The following is a 17,458-nucleotide window of genomic DNA, read 5'->3' on the forward strand; positions in this document are numbered from 1 at the left end:
CATGTTTGCACATTTGGTTTTACTTCGTTGTAGCACGTGAAACGGAACAACACTGTGCCTGGGAGCGGAGGCAATGAGGCCCTCATCCCTCCTTGGCTTCTGCCTCCTCCAGTGCATGTCAGAGGGTCAGACGAGGTTCCCAGGCTTCCTGTCCTTGCCCTGGATGGGCAGCACCGTGCCCCCTGAGCTGTCCTGCTGAAACGGCAGTCTGCTCCCCCTGTGTGCACTGCTGTGCTGGTGATGGAAGAAAGAGGCGCCAGGGTAGTGGCCCATCACCTCACTGTAGGTCGGGGGCGGCCCCTCCATCCTCCCGTTACTGCTGCAGGTGCTGGCACTTATGCCCGAGTTGCTACTCGGCGGACACGGGCCCCCACTGTACACAGAAATGTCTATCAAATCGCTGTCGAATATGGTTCGGTTGGGCGGGGCCCTCACAGATTCTCGGTTGAGTTCCCTCTGCTGTTCAGGGTCCCTGAGCTGCAGGGCGCAGGGCCCCTGGTAAGGAGGCGGCTCCTCCCCATCGGATAGGGAGATGGTGGGAGGAAGGTCGATCTCGTGCTGCACGTAGGGGTAGGTGGGCTGGAAGCGGCTGAACCGGTCCCTCTGGATGAAGGATGGGGCAGTAAACCTGTCCCTGGACCGCGGGGCATACATGATCTGCAAGGGAAGAGGAAAGGGTTGAAGACATTCGTGACACAATAGTGATCACGAATGGGATGGTATCAAGGAAAGTCATGCTTGATCTTGATCTATGTTCTCAGCAGTTTGAAGACTTTCCAAACAGTCCTCAAAACAGGAAACAACAGGAAAAGACTATTTCAGGAAAAAAAAAAAGTAGTTTTCTTATTCCTCATGACCTACAACATCACCTGGGCAAACTATGGTTTATCTAGCATGGTTTCACTGTGGAGAACTGTGGTTAACTGAGAATTTGGGTTTAATGGGAGTTGCTGTGTATGCTGTGTATACATTTTCTGATGGTTCCTTTAGAATATGACAGCAATTTCCAGAGTGCAGTAAACAGTAACAGAGTGGAAAGCGCTGTTGGGGGCGGGAGGGGGGGGAGGCGCTCCAGGACTGCCCACCAGGTGACTGGGTCTGGGCCCTACCCCTTCACCTGGAGTGAGGGGACTGGGCCGCCCGTGCTCTCACCTGTGGCTCAGAAGAGTGGGGCATAAGTTCAATTGCACGCAATGGTACTTGCAGCAGGTATAAGGCATTGGGTCTATGTATGAAATACTATAGAACATGTTACTCTATCAATTACTTAAGAAAATACAGAACACATGACTTCTTTTTCTTTCTGATTTCTAGGCTTTTCTAGTTGTTTCATTCTGAATAAAAGTTTCCTGATATTTTTAGTAATTGACATGAAAAATATTCTGTACTCCAAAGTAAATATGATTACAGATTTGTTTTCCCAAAATGAAGCCAGGTACTGGACTTCTTACATAATCCTCGTGCTTCTTCCACCATCCAAATTTCTTCTAGAGGAAAGACACAGATATATGTCTCCACTGATTTCTCTCACACCATATTTTTAACTTATAGGCAAAAAAATATGTTATTTTAAAAATCATATTCGTTTTTCTAATGTGTATTTATTTATTTATTTTTTTTTGAGAGAGAGAGAGAGAGAGAGTGCACAAGCAGGAGAAGGGCAGAGACGGGGAGGACAGAGGATCCAAAGCAGGCTCTGTGCTGACAGTAGCAAGCCCGACCCGGAGCTCAAACTCACAAACCGCGAGATCATGACCTGGGACGGAGTCGGACGCTTAACTGACTGAGCCAGCCAGGTACCTCTAAAAGTCATATTATTAAATTGGGAGATGTATTTATAAACTATACCCACATCTGCCAAGCCTCATTATTAGCAGCTTATGGGATCATGTAAAGATCAGTGATTCTCAACTTGGTTTCTATAAGGAGCAAAGATAATCCCTAGGACATTCTAGGGAAAAACTCCTCCCCACCTTTTTAACCAAGGTTCCAGCATATGCCTTCAGTGAAATGTGTTCTTTCTTAATCTGTGCTGTAATACACTTAGCCCTTCCACCAATTTTGTTGCAATGGTTTATTCCTGTCCTCCCCTCCCCTCCCCTCTGCACACACGGGTGCAGCAGCCACCTCCTGTTGCCTGCCCCCAACCCTTCCCCAAATCCTTACCTCTGAGGCCCCTGGCCGAGGCCCGGAGCTGTCTGAAGGCCACAGGCGCCCTTCCTGGCAGGGGTGGGGGGGTGGGCAAGAAACATCACAAGAAAATCATTAGTTTCATACAACAGCACTCAAAATCAAGGGATCACATTCCTCTTTTGATAGCAGCACACCTGTTTAGAACATGGAATGACCCTTAAAGAACTGGTCCTTTTTCACACCTAACATCTAAAACAGAGAATTATGACCACAAGGAAAAGTTAGGAGGTTTGGTCTTAGCCACAATACATTTTAAAATAGATCTGAAGTCAGGGTGCCTGGGTGGCTCAGTTGGTTAAGTGTCCAACTTCGGCCCAAGTCATGATGCCCACAGTTTGTGGGTCTGTGCTGACAGCTCAGAGCCTGGAATCTGCTTGGATTCTGTGTCTCCCTCTCCCTCTCCCTCTGCCACTCCCCTGCTCATGCTCGGTCTTTCTCTCTCAAAAATAAATAAACACTAACAAAAAATTCAAATAATAATAATAAAATAGTTCTGAAGTCAAATATGTGCCAAACTATACAGCTGTATTTTTGCAATACATTCAAAATGTCCTCACGGTCACATTCAATCACCACTTGGATCTGCGTAGGGTCTGGGTGAATCTAAGCTCTTATTTGGAGGCCAACCCCCCATGCAGATGTGCACTAACTGCCTTGGTCCGAGCACCAGACCATGCCCTTGTGAACTGCAACCAGCTTTGACCTAAGCAGCAGCAGGAGTAGAAGAAAAGCACTACCCAGCCACACAGTGGGTTGGCTTTCACACTGAAAACTGAGTTTCCAAAGCCCAAATGCCCTTCAAGTGTCTTCTGGTGAATTTATTCTGTAGCCCATATGTTCACACAGGCAGATTTAAGTTGACATCTAGTTGTTTAGTATCTTTTTCAAAAATGTTTGATCAGACTGACAAGGTGACAAGCAAACAGATATTATTAAGGGTTATTTCTAACACCACAGACTTGTTTAGAAGGCATTTTGATATATTATCCCTTTTGAACCCAAATTGTTGGCTATTAGCAAGTGTCTCCTGGGCTATTTATTAGCTTAAGGCCTATTACTGTAATAAAGAGAATAAGAACACTTGGCTTGGCAGTGAGGGTAGAGGAGGGAGATGCCTATACTTCTGGATTCCTAGGAATATGCATTTAAGACCCTGTGCCATCACTGAGCCTCCTGAAGTCTTAAAAATGCCCACATGTAGACCTGTGAGGTAAAACATCTCTAAGTATTCAGATGCAAAGGCCAACCCTCTCTAACTCCCTTTTGTAGGCCTGAATTCTAATTCAAACACTCCCTTTGCAGCTAAACGTGTGTTTGTCCAGTACTACAACCTGTTCCTAAGATACCCGCAGGACATCATGGAATCAGTGGCAAAAATATGATCAGGCCCAGCTGTGTTTAGAGGAAGTTGGGGCTTAGGGTCTGACGATAAAATTATGTAATGGACCATTATGGCTCTGGCATGACGACAGGTGACAACCCCAAGTCGAATCTAATAACGTAGCTGAGCCACACCCAGAGGCGGCCCTGCACCAGGCGCAGGCAGCTTGCACTGCACTTCAGAGCACAGGTTCCTCTGGATCAAAGCAAAACAATCAGTATGGCTTTGGGTGGTTGTGGTCACTCTCATATTGAAACCAGCGTAAAAAGTAATCCTCGGAGATAATTTCTACAACTCGTAATTCTGCCCTAGCTCCTTTTCCTGTCCTTTAGATGAGCTCAGTGCCAGTCCTGCTCCTGTGCACTGGTCCCCGCCCCGATCCTGAGAACTGGCACCACGCGACAGCAAAAGCAGCAGATTAGAGCACAGTGCGCAGCATAAGGGCCAGAACCACGGCACCATGTGAAACGGGAGGCACATGATCCAAAAGTAGGGGCTTGCACATTTTCTGAAAATGGAAATAACCATCCTCAATGGCTTCATTTGCCTAAAAATGAGCAAAACTGGGAAACTACCCAGAAGAGACCAAACCTTGCGCACACTCAAACTTCTGTTCACCAAATTCACACCTGCCTCCTTGTCACCAATTTGACTTGGCGCTTTGTGGTTTCCTGTCCCCGGGCCTCCTAGCAGCACTGGGGCCTCTCTTGCTAACTTCAGGGACATCCTCCCTTCCTGCGGCACCTGACCTCTATGGCCACACTGCTTGATCCCTGGGGGTGCCTCCAGCTCTGCATTTGGTAAAATGTTGGGAGTTCCTCAGAGCCCCGTCTGGGGCCCCTCTCCTCTAACAGTCTCTCTGGGCCACTCCCTCCCTCCCCAGCCCCACTGTGGGCGTCTCCTGGATACCCACAGAATGCCAGCACTGATCTGTCTGAAGTGGAGCTCATAAGCTCCTCCCCAAACCTCACATTCCTCTGCTGAGGAGATTATCAGCACTTACCGTGCCCCTGGCCCCCAGTCCACCCCCCTCGTTGCCATCATTAATATTTTAATAATGACACAACTTATTTAACTATTCACTAACAACTCCCTGCCCCCACAATTATTCACTTTTACGGGACACGTATTTTTCAGGCCTTTGACCCACATGGTATACAGGAGATCACTAAAACTATGAGATCTACAAGATGCTATTATGGTAGAAATGGTTAGGATCAACAGCCCAGAAAGCTGTCATTCCAGTTCTGTGCTGGTACTTGGAGAATCCAGACCCAGAAGATGGCCAGGATTCTAGAAAGACTGGATCCCACTGGATCTCAGCCGACCTGATGGTTAGCAACTTGCCTCACTCGGGCCTCATGCCATAAGTTGCTCTGGCCACTCCCCTCTGGGCTGTCTCATGCTGGCCATCGTCAGACTGTCCTCAGTAGCACTAACTCTCACACTGTTGGCCTTGCTGATTCTTGCCCCGAGGGTGAGGTGAAGTTCTTGGACTATGATCTGACCCCAGACCAGTGTCTTCCAAGGGCCCTGTACTATCTTTTCAGATAGCTATGGCCAATTGAACTCAAAGATGTGGGCCCTCTTGTCTAGACTGCTCTGTTTCTTCATCTCCAAAACACTAGTGGTGACATTTTCAGGGAGAAGGAGCTCATCATACAGTTGGCATCTGCTCAAATGGCAGTATTTCTGGATCTTCATTATGGAACCAATGTTTATCTCAACAATGAAGGCTCTAATGTTCTTGGCCAATGCTTGTATCTTTACACGGTGTTATACTTGGAATAAGCTGTCAAATAAGATAATTCTTAAAATAGTTAATAGAAATTTGAGCAATAGGAATAAAATTTTGCTAATATTTTTATACAGGCTTAAACACATTCCTTCCATTACAGCTGTTTCCTTGTTAGAATACCCACCAAAAGGAAGGGAAGTATTTATTCATTACTTCATCATACATCTACCAAATACTTCCTGACAAGGAGTCTTGTTCCCAACACATGAGATGATGTGCATAACTCAACAGGCACTATGCCACACTTCCCCATGGTATGGAGGTTGGGATTGTTTCCCCAACCTGTTTTGTCTGTACAATCCCCGAGGTTAAGCTGTCACTCTCACCCCTTTGTTCCACTCAAGAAAGCATTCTGGAATGTGACCTAATGTGATATTCAAGGATCACTTTGAATCAATTCTAGTTAATTTTTTTTTAAGGTATATTACCCTCAAATCACTCATGTTGCATCTATTATCAGTACCAGTTGTAACACACATTAAAACTGAGCAGGACAACACATGGGAGACTGTCACACTTGCTCCAGGAAGCTTACAAGAAGGGCATCCAGTCTTGGGGGTGAAGGAAGTGAGCCTTGGGTCTCTGTGTGTGTGTGTGTGTGTGTGGTGTCTTGCATGTATGTTACATCTAGTTATCTTCCTAGAACAAAGGCACTGTAACAAGAAAGGTAATGACCGATTATCTGATGACAACTTAATATTACCCAGATGGATAACATAGCTATCAACAGAGATGTGGACCTGTAAGGGCAAGTGAACTCTGAGCTGGGAAAGCCCTAGGCCAGAATCCTGGCCCTGCCCCTCTTCAATATGTGACTTCAGGTAAGCTTATTTAGTGTCTCCAATTTGTAAAAGGAGGTTGTTGTGAGGCTCAAATATAACAATATATGTAAATTCTTTAGTTCTATGCCTTGCATGTAAGTTTTCAGTAAATGGTAGCTCTTAACATCACAGGTATTGGCTACTTGCTGTTATACACAACTGAAGTGAGGATAATTTTCAGTTATCTCTTTTAAAATAATGAGTTCATTGAAATTTCCATATTTGTTTATTAACAAGATTATTCCAAAGGTGGCATTTTGTATTTTTCAAAAATAATTTTTTGAGCATAGCTGTCACACAATGTCACATTAGTTTCAGGTATACAGCATAGGGGTATGTACATCTCATGTACATCAACATCTCTGTACATTAGGCTCTGCTCACCACAGACGTAGCTACCCTCTGTCACCAAAGGTGGCATTTTGAATGGAAAGGCTGGACACATGAGACAGGCTTAGGCAAAACTGCATTTATCTCACATTTCTTCAGAACCTTTCTCATAAGGTCAGAAGCTGATTCCTAAAAGCAGCATCACCCATGAGACCCCTCACAGAAAGTTCTTCCTCACAACTTCCCACCACTGGGTTTCAGCAAAACCCCAGGTGCTGCACAGAACAAAGGCCCACAGCTGCACGATGACTCTCTGTGCTCTTCAATCGTTAGGTCAGCTGGCATCAGCTGCCCTCTGAGGGAACCACCGTGAGTACAGCCGTCAGCAGAGGCTGCCTCTGCCGCACACTGCTCCTTCTGGTATCATGAGGTGAAGGCAGGGAGGCAGTACACAGAAAGAATGAGAGCTGGTCATAAGCTCTTATTTTCTCTTGGATCTTCTTTTATTTGCTATAATGAATCTTTACTGTGAATGAGTACATTGCTATTTGTTGCACTCACTCATGTTTGATCATCTCTGAGTAGGGTGACATTTTTGTTCTGCATCTGCAAGGCTGTGGGCAGAGCTTGGATGGCGGAAACATGCCAAGGGAGAGGCTTCCACTCATGACAGTGCCCCTCAGCCTAGATCCACAAAAAGTAACCCGAACCCCCTGGACCACCCTGGGTGACTAGCTGGTCATTAAGGGGGGGGGGGCTTCTGAATATACACTGTATGGAAAAGGGACATAGGACAGCCCTAAATCTTGCAGGCTTGAAGACATGTATTTTCAGACTCTTTTATTTTATTATTATTTTCTGTAAGTAGGTTCCATGCTCAGTATGGAGCTCAACGCAGGGCTTGAACTCACGACCCTGAGATCAAGACCTGAGCTGAGATCAAGAGGCAGACTCTCAACTGAGCCACCCAGGCACCCTTTAGACTCCTTTATACTTGAGAAGTTTGCTTTGTGTTTTCCTCCTTCCCACTGGTGAATGAATAGCCATACTGACAGAAAAATTTCCTGTTAAGTTGAATCTGCTTGACACTAAAACATCTGCATTAAAGATAGAAAATAATCACCTATCTTCCAAAGATTGTCTTTATGATGCAAAAGATCAAGATGTGTTATTTGCAGATCTGGAACACAATGACTGTATTTTTTCCCTTTAAATCTGACCATTTGATATATTTTAGGGGATGGGTGGTGAGTCAGAAATCAAGACCAACTTGTCTTCTTTTATATATAACATAAAATTTACTTCCTTCATAATTTAAAGGACTTGCTTAGCCCAGTCAAGTCGACACATAAAATTATCATCACAATTAGTGATATTGAGCTCTTCTCAGTGTGCTTGTTGGATATCTTCGCTGAAGAAATGTCTATTCAAGTCCTTTGCCTATTTTTAAATTGGGTTGTCTATTATTTTGTTGTTGAATTGTAGGAGTTCTTTATATATTCTTTTTAAAAATTTTTTTTTAATGTTTATTTATTTTTGAGAGCATGAGCAGAGGAGGGGCAGACACAGAATTGGAAGCAGGCTCCAGGCTTTGAGCTGTCAGCACAGGACCTGATCCGGGGCTTGAACTCACAAACTGTGAGGTCATGACCTGAGCCAAAGTCAGACACTCAACTGACTGAGCCACCCAGGTGCCCCTATATATTCTTGATACTATATGATTTGCAAATATTTTTTTCTCATTCTGTGACTTGCCTTTCCCTCTCTGGGCAGTGAACAACTTCCTTTGATGAACAACTTCTAAATTTTTGAATTCTAATTTATCTATTTTTGTTGTTGTTGTTGCCTGTGTTTTTGGTGTCATATCCAAGAAATCATTGCCAAGCCCAGTTTTATGAAAATTTTCCCTCGTTTTCTTTTTTTTAAACTTTTAAAAAAATGTTTATTTGTTATTTTTGAGAGAGAGAGAGAGAGAGCGAGAGCAAGCGAGCAGGGGAGGGGCAGAGAGAGAAAGGGAGACACAATCCAAAGCAGGCTCCAGGCTCTGAGCTGTCAGCATAAAGCCCAACGTGGTGCTCAAACCCACAAGCTGTGAGATCATGACCTGAGCTGAAGTCGGATGCTTAACCGACTGAGCCACCCAGGCACCCCTTCCCTTGTTTTCTTTAAGAGTTTCATGGCTTTAGGTCTTACATTTAGGTTTTTGGAACATTCTGAGATAATTTTTTGTATATGGTATAAGATGGTAAGTATTCAATGTCATTATTTTGAATGTGGACAGCCAGTTTTTCCAGCACCATTAAAAAAAATTTTTTTTACAATTATTTATTTTTGAGAGACAGAGAGAGACAGAGCACAAATGGGGGAGGGGCAGAGAGAGAGGGAGACACAGAATTCAAAGCAGGCTCCAGGCTCTGAGCTGTCAGCACAGAGCCTGATGTGGGGCTCGAACTCACTGACTGCAAGATCACCTGAGCCGAAGTCAGACGCTCAACCAACTGAGCCACTCAGGTGCCCCTCCAACACCATTTTTTAAGACTGTCCTTTTTCCTTGAATATGGTCTTGGCACCCTTGTCAAAAATCACTTGACCATATATGGGAGAGTTTATTTCTGGGCTCTCTATTCTATTCCATTGGTCTATAAATCTGTCTTTATGCCAGTACCACATTGGTTTTTTTTTTTGTTTTTTTTTTTTTGTTTTTTTTTTTGTTTTTTTTTTTTTGTTTTTTTACTCTAGCTGTGTAATAAGTTTTGAAACCAAGAAGTGTGAGACTTCCAACTTTGTTATTCTTTCTCAATATCATTTTGGCTATGGTTGGGGGGGTGGTGTAGCTACCTCCCCTGAGATAGAATATGAATTTTAGGATGGACTTTTTTTTTTCTGCAAAAAAACATTATTGATAGGAACTGCACTGAATCTGTAGATTGCTTTGGGTAGTACTGACATTTAAAAAATATCAAGTCTTCCAATCCATGAACACAAGATGTCTTTCCATTTGTGTCTAAATTCTTTCAGCAATGTTGTATAGTTTTCAGTGTACAAATCTTTCACCTCCTTAGTTAGGTTTATTCCTAAGTATGTTATTCTTTTTGATGCTACTTTTAATGGAATTGATTTCTTAATTTCCTTTCCAGATTGTTCATTGTTAGTGTCAAGTAGCAACTGATTTTTCCATATTGATTTTTGTATCCTGCAACTTCGCTCAATTTGTTTATTAGTTCTAGCAGGTTTTTGTTTGTTGGAATCTTTATGTTTTTCTATATATAAAATCATGATATCTCTGAACAGAGACAATTTTAATTTTTCCTTTCTAACTGGAATGTCTTTTATCTCTTCTTCTGTTGAGTTTCTCTGGCTAAAACTTCCAATAAATACAATATTGAAATAGAAATGGTGAGAGCATGCATTTTGTCTTGTTCCTGATCTTAGAGGAAAAGTTTTTGTTCCTTTACCATTAAGTATGTTAGCTGTGGGCTTTTCAAAAAATGGCATTTATTATGTTGAAATAGTTTCTTTGTGTTCTAGTTTGTTGAGTATTTGTAATCATGAAAAAGTGTTGAATGCTTTTAAAGACTTTCTCTGCGTCAATGGGATGATCATGTAGTTTTTCCCCTTCATTCTATTAATGAACAGTAGATTGATTGATTTTCATATGTGGAACCATCCTCGCATTAGAGAAATAAACCCCATTTGGTCATAGTGTATAATCCTTTTAGTATTCTACCGAACTCAGTTTGTTAGTATTTTGTTGAAGATTTTTGTATCAATATTCATAAAGGATATAGGTTTATGGTTTTCTCTTACTGTTGGGTCTTTGGCTTGAGGGAAATGCTGGCTTCACAGAGTCAGTGAGAAAGTGTTCTCTCCTATTCAAATTTTTTGGAAGAGTTTGAGAAAGATTGGATTAATTCTTCTTTAAATGTGTGGTAGAATTAACAATGAAGGCATCTGTTCCAGGTTATTTTCTTTGTTGTGAGGTTTTGAATATTGATTCAACCTCCTTACTAGTTACAGATCTATTCAGATTTTCTATTTCTTCATGAGTCAATCTTAGTAGGGTATGTTTCTAGGAATCTGTCCATTTCAACTTATTCATAGTACTCTTTTATAATCTTTTTCATTTCTTTATCTTTTGGATCTTTTTCCATCCAAAAGATACAACATTTATAGCATTAAAAGAGAAAGATGTGACCATGACTTACTGGGGCTTCTGCTGTGAGCTGCAGCTAAAGCCTGCTGCCTTGCATCCATGTGTAAGGCCACTCCTATGACCTTATGAACCTTCTTAGTTTTATGCTTTCAGCTAAACTTTCCTTACCACATACAGAGGGCAACAGGAATCAGATTTAGGGACTGGAAACAATAAGCTCTCTGTGAAACTGGAAATACCTTTTAAAAAGTGTTTTTCAAACTGTGAGTTGCAGCCTCTTAGAGAACTGGAAAATCAATTTAAGTGGGTCACAACCAGTATTCCAAAAAACTGAAACAGAATAGATAATGCCTGAGTACGTTGTAAGTATTGTTTTGCAAAATTTCTGCCTTAGTTGTGTATCGTGGATTATGATATAAAATGTGTTTCTTATTGTTCTTCAGGGTTACAAACCATCTGAAGGCCTCTGATCTAAGCCAGTCACCCCTCATTTTAGATATGATTTAGATTTATACTGTTCACTGGAGGTGACAGCCAGTTTGTGGTAAAGCAAGGCCATTGCTGGATATTGTCTTGTACCGAAGGGCTCAGTGAATGAAAAGTATTGTATGCCCTCAAATATTTGGAAATGTATTTTCTCCTTGTCCCAGGGTGAGAACTTCAAAGCACAGGTAAAACTCATCTTTGGATATTCAGCAACACCTTTACCATCTGGAAAAATACATTTTCTCTCATTTCTTCCTTTTCCTCACACAGCCTCTCCACCATCCAAATACTTTAGTATTATTGTCTTTCCACTCTAGATGGCAGTAACAGCTTAGATGCAAAGGTGATACCTCTGGGTATCAATAACTATTCTCCCCAGGACTTCCCCCATTATTCCTCTTTGGGAATCCACCATCAGACTTATTTTCAAGACTTAAAATGTCCTTCCCAACTGCTCAATCTAGGGCACATCCCTTAAGAGAAACACAATTCATCCAGGAAGATCTGTTGGGAAGAAAAGGGAATCCTTTATATTTCCAGAACAATACAATGGATCAGGGAGATCTATAGTCCTGAGCAAGCAGAAAAGGAGCCACACAGGTCCCTCTCCTGGGTTTGGTGCTGGGGGAAAATGAGCAATTAGACCTGGAGAGAAACCAGCCTGGGAATTAGAAAACTCGGGGCAACAGAGAAATGTGGAACTACATGCTATTCAGTGTCGGCTGAATCACCTCCTCTTTTGTGAGAGTAAGACTAGAAACAGGGCAAATGCTTTTCCCAAGGTCATAGAGCTGGTAGGGGATTGATACAGAGCCAGAACCCAGCTACTTCCCTTGGTGTCTTTTTTTTTTTTTTAATTTTTTTTTCAACGTTTATTTATTTTTGGGACAGAGAGAGACAGAGCATGAACAGGGGAGGGGCAGAGAGAGAGGGAGACACAGAATCGGAAACAGGCTCCAGGCTCTGAGCCATCAGCCCAGAGCCTGACGCGGGGCTCGAACTCACGGACCGCGAGATCGCGACCTGGCTGAAGTCGGACGCTCAACCGACTGCGCCACCCAGGCGCCCCCCCTTCGTGTCTTTTGACAGCTCCGGGGAGCATCCTCAACAAAGGCCACAGAATTAGAATGATTTAGAGAACTCTTCTTTCCCCAGAACAATTTACACCAATTTCTAAGGACTAAGTATAAACAAACAACCTTTATCATTAGATTAAGCTATATTGTCTATCTAAAACATGACTAAAATTTGTTTCTTAAAATTTTCATCAATTTTACTTAAAAATCTGATTTTAGCATGCTTTTTGTCACAGCACAAACCAGCTCAAATCAGTTACCTTAATAGTCTATAGATGCTCAGAACATTATTGCAGTTGTCTTCAGCATCAGTTTATGTGAGCAGAGAATGTCTTTTAATTCCAAAAGTAATACACAAATACATCCTTACCATAAAAGTTTTTATTTTATTTTATTTTTTTTAGAGAGAGAGACAGAACATGAATGGGGGAGGGGCATAGAGAGAGGGAGACACAGAAGCAGGCTCCCAGCTATCAGCACAGAGCCCGAAGCAGGGCTCGAACTGACAAATCACGAAATCATGACCTGAGCCGAAGTCAGAAGCTTAACCAACTGAGCCACCCAGGAGCCCCCTAACCACAAAACTTTTAACACACAAACCAGGCTCTCTTTGCCCACCTCCTGCAATCCCAGATCCTCTCCAGAGGAAGCCATTCGTTTTCTGTGGGTCCTTCCTGACCTTTCTCTACAGCATCAGTTTGTAGCTCAGAAAACATCAGTCTTACTAATTGAGCCACACTTGGTTTTGCACCAAAATTGTATCAGTTAGTCTGATCAGTCTCATCATTTGTAAGATTTAACTCCAAATGGAGTTTGGCTGATACCAAAAATCAAATCCATCCTCAGTGAACAAATAAGAAAAAGGAAGATTTGCCATCAAGACACTAAAAAATATTTTTCCTTTGAAAAATTTCCAAAAAATGACCTGCAAGCTCTGAGGGTAATTCCAAAACTGTTCGGAGCACTGGCAACAACAGTGGTGGGACAATCTGTGCTACTCGCATTGCTGCAAAGACAAATCTTGGCCACTGAAAAGGTCTTTCTACTTTTGTTCAGATGAGAATCTGCTATATTAACAGCTGTGGCCCAGCAACCTGATCCAATTTTTGCTAGCAACTTGGCCTCCTGTTTCTCTTACTTGAAGGGAGACATTCTCACTCTGAAGCTGTTAAAATTATCTATCTTCCAATGCTTCAATCAGATACACCAAAGGGTAAAGCCTTTCAAATGACCAGTCTGGTGGCTTGACTGCATCCTCACTTATTCAGGGAGAAAACGGCTTGACTGCCAAGAGGAAATTTGTGCTTGGAGTTTACAGTAGGTGCTCACCTACCTCTTGCAGTCCCTGTGACATCAGGAAATGTAGTTTCAGTGGCTCATGAAATAATGGAGAATTGTTATGGGACAAAGTTGACAACAAATACCCCCGGTCTTACAGTGCAGCAAGAATCTCCCTCACCCACAGAGAAACTATCCCCTGCCATCTTTCATCTCAATCTGATGCTAAATAAAGCCAGAGGGGCTCTCTTTTCTGTAGTCTGGAGTGTCAGAGACATGCCTATTATAACTGCCTCATCAAGCCCTTTAGTTCTTTTTTTTTTTCGCACCTTACTGAAAATAGTTCATTTCTATCATTTTAGAAATGTTTTTCTAAACGCTTTTCTAAACCTAAGTAGAAATGAGAAAAGGCAGGTACACAGCAGTCTAGCTCTTTAGTCACTGTGGGAATGAACTGTGTGTGTGGTGACTCCCCTGACTCCCTGCACCCTTCACTGGGCCCAGGACACAGCCTGTGGGCTTTTCAAGCATGGTGAGTTCTGAGCCACTGCAGTGGATTCCCGAGCTGCTTCTAGGGGTGTCCAGAACTGCCCATTCTCAAGCCACCCCTGCTCCCAAGGCCAACAAGAGGAGCCCACAGTCACCTCTACTCTCTTGGCCACAGACACCAGCCACAGAGAAGACTGCCTTGCTCTGGGGCCTGGACTGAACTGCAAGGTCCAAAACAAACACATCCAGCTGGGCAAAGGAGACACTGGACTCTGCTGGCCCAGACATACTTGGTTGAATGTCTAATCTTTCAGGAATGATCTTTACTTCCACAAGGAAGTTCCCTCCCATTTCTCTGGAAACCAGTGGGCCTCTTAGTCTATCTTTGTTTTCACCCTTGTGATAAAGACATAAGTGCAGGATATATTTTCTCTAAAAAACAACCACCACTGTGCAAAGCAATAGGTAGCAATGGCACCCCACCCACAACTGGGGGTTCCCCCAAGAGAGATGGAACCGTAGTCAAAAGGTGAGCACCAACCCATTCAGCCTGGCAACTGCTTTGTGGTCCCATCTTAGAGAGTGCCAGAGGCAGGAATAGAGGCCTGATATGCAGACTTTTCAAGAGAAAATGTAAATTCCAGTTTTTATGTGAAATCTCCCAATAGTTACTGTCAATCAAGTTTTGTCAAAACACCCTGTGGGGCAAACCATACACACTGGCCACATCTTAAGCCAAGTCTGCAACAGCTATAGGGAGAGTCTCTGGGTGTGGACTTCCCCTATACTGGGACACTTTGGATCAGAAGAACTCCAGCTTCTGTACTGGTCACTGCAGTCATGTCCTTCTTCCAAACACCAGGGGACAAAACAAGCGGCCTCCTTCCCAGCATCCCACCTGCATCTCCCCCTGGAGCTGGTGCAGCACAGACTGTGCTGAGCGCTGGCTTGGTGCTGCTCTGTCTCCACAGGGAGGCTGAGGCACCTGTATTTTCCTAAGTGATTTAATCCCTGCAGCAGTTCCTAAGGAAGAAATGCTTGACATGACTCCTTCCATGAATTTTTTAATTGAAATTGCTGCTTTTATAGGTCCAATGGCTGAAGCGCTACAATTTCATACAGTTCATACAGGTAAGTAAAAAGGTTCTGTCCCTCTGCTGCTCCTCAGTAAGTGGCTGGCCACTCTGACCTCGCCCACTTCCCACTGCACCCTGGGCTGTCCAGGTGGGTTCAGGTGGCCCTGCTGGGTGGGGCTACAGGCTGTCAGAAAAGGCTGCTCATGCCCCCACGCCCACCCAGCTCTGGTAAGAGAGGCTCCAGTGATGTAAGCAAATACCTTTCAGGGCTGTGTCTGGAATATTTATGCCCCCTTATTGTCTTCCTATTACTTGGCAGTCTAAAGTAATGAAAAGAGATCTAGACAGTATCAAAGCTCTGAAATCACATAAACCCAGGCTCTAAAAAATAAGCTGAGGCTACCTCAGAAAGAATACATAGAGATTTATGTCACAAAGCCATTCACTGCTCTTTGCCATTAGATAAACATTTACTTTTCTTGATTTAAGCCTAGGTTGCTATTTTCCAATTTTATCCAGAAATGACTGTTACCAACAAATTCATGGCCAGTATTGTCCTGTCCCTGGGCTCCCCTGGCACGGTGTGTCAGAGACACCATGGTGATGAAGGCTGATTGGCCTGGGCCAATACAGATTCCCATCCATTCCTTCCTTGGCCAGAGGGACCTGGTACAGAAAGTGTGTGCTTCCAAAAGACACTTGGAACTGGCAGGGGAGACCCTAAGAGGGGGTGTCGCATGAGGAAGAAGGTGTGTGTGGTGGAGTCAGGGAGGAAAGTGTCTTTGACTTTACAAAGCAAACCTCCCAGAATCAGGGTGAGTCTGGCATTTGGCCCAAGGGGGCAACTGTTCCAACCAACCATTTTCCAGAAGAATCTCCCTGAGAACTAGGAATATTCACAGCTAAGATTCTATCTTATTAACCTCAGTTCCGCTTTTCCCTTTGGTTGAAGTGCAAATCACCAGTGAGCAGAGGGGCAGCGCACATCTTGGCAGTGAAATTTCCTCAGTCAAATCAGAACATCTACATGTGCAACCTCTTCCTTGAAAACAAAATCCAACTATTGTCCTTTATTTTTTAATCTTGACTAACAAGTCTTCTGGAAGAAATATATAAAAATAAACTTAACAAAGTGTTAAACCAAATCACAGAGAAGTTGATAAATTAGATGCACAGCCCTTCTCACAAGTTTAAAATAAATATACCTTTTGGGCACCTGGGTGATTCAGTCAGTTAAGCATCTGACTCTTGATTTCGGCTCAGGTCATGATCTTGCAGTTTGTGAGATCAAGCCCCACGTTGGGCTCTGTGCTGATGTCGCAGAACCTGCTTGGGATTCTCTCTCTCCTCTCTCTTTGCCTCTCCCTGCTCTCGCCTGCACGAGCTTGCTCTCTCTCTCTGTCTCTCTCTCCCAAAAATAAATAAATATTTAAAAATAAATAAATAAATATACCTTTTACTAACATGCTCATGGAGACCTCACATGGTTTTAGAACAAATGGGGCTAAAAGGCTCCCAGAAGTGAGGGGATGTCAGCAATGACAGGCTCAGACCATGAGATGCTCACCCAGGTGAGGCTGGAAGGGGCATTCCACAGCCACAAGCTGCCAACTAGAGGGCACTGCAGCCCCACCATTCAGGCTCCAGGGAAGGTGGGATTTAGATGCTGACATCGGGAAAGGTGCTTCAGTAGCCCTCAGGTGTTCTAGTGACAAACATGAAACCACACAGACAGCAGTAACCACAAAGGCATCCATCTTCACCAGTCACCTTTCCCCCAAGGAGTACAAATATGCACAATGCCACTGGGAACCCAAGAGGCTGTCAGCGATGAGCTCTGTCAGTAAGAGCAGAGCCTTCCTTTCTCGTGCTGAGTCCTCACGCCCCATCCCAGACTCCTCCTATAGCCAACAGCCACTTGATATATACAAATGGCCACTGGAGACCCCTAGCCTCTCCCAATTAAGATTGAGAAAATGCCAAGTAGAATTAGCCATCTGGATGCTGCTGATGCTAGCAGGGAGGGTCAGGGGCAAGGAAACCTCACGTTGTTCCTTCATTATTTTGCTCAATGTCTGGTTCATGTCCAGTGAATGACTGAATGAACAAAGGAAAGTAGAAATGGGTAGGGGAAACTATCCCCAAGGCAGAGTCTCAAACCAGGACCCTCTGATCATGCAAGGGACCCCCAACACTTTCTGCCAAGCCTCTGGGAAGTGTACTCTTCTCTCTGTTGAAACCTCAGAGCCAGCCATGAGAGATCCACTTATGTTAATAGGCAACCTCTTTGAACAGCAAAGCGCCTCTAGGAAGGATGGCATTCAACACTAGTGAGATTAGAGGTTCTCTACTTCAGCACTACTGACATTTAGGGTCA

At 43.6% G+C, this 17,458-nt stretch overlaps 1 protein-coding gene across 3 annotated transcripts in view; it reads right to left on the reverse strand.

Moving 5' to 3' along the window:
• LDLRAD4 (low density lipoprotein receptor class A domain containing 4) overlaps positions 1-17,458 on the reverse strand; it is a 31,733-nt gene continuing 14,275 nt past the window's right edge. For 2 of the 3 annotated variants that reach the window (XM_047090349.1, XM_047090347.1), the window contains exons 3-4: positions 2,167-2,220; positions 1-657 (exon numbers count right to left, since the gene is read on the reverse strand). In XM_047090349.1, the coding sequence (XP_046946305.1) occupies positions 127-657; positions 2,167-2,220 (585 nt within the window). In that variant the 3' untranslated portion in view covers positions 1-126. The remainder of the gene's footprint in view (positions 658-2,166; positions 2,221-17,458) is intronic. The other variant, XM_047090348.1, reaches the window with a different exon arrangement.

This window comes from Lynx rufus, unplaced genomic scaffold, assembly GCF_022079265.1.
Source record: "Lynx rufus isolate CCGP_SWC_20201006 ecotype Redwood Valley unplaced genomic scaffold, mLynRuf1.p SCAF_29, whole genome shotgun sequence".
Classification (NCBI taxonomy): domain Eukaryota; kingdom Metazoa; phylum Chordata; class Mammalia; order Carnivora; family Felidae; genus Lynx; species Lynx rufus.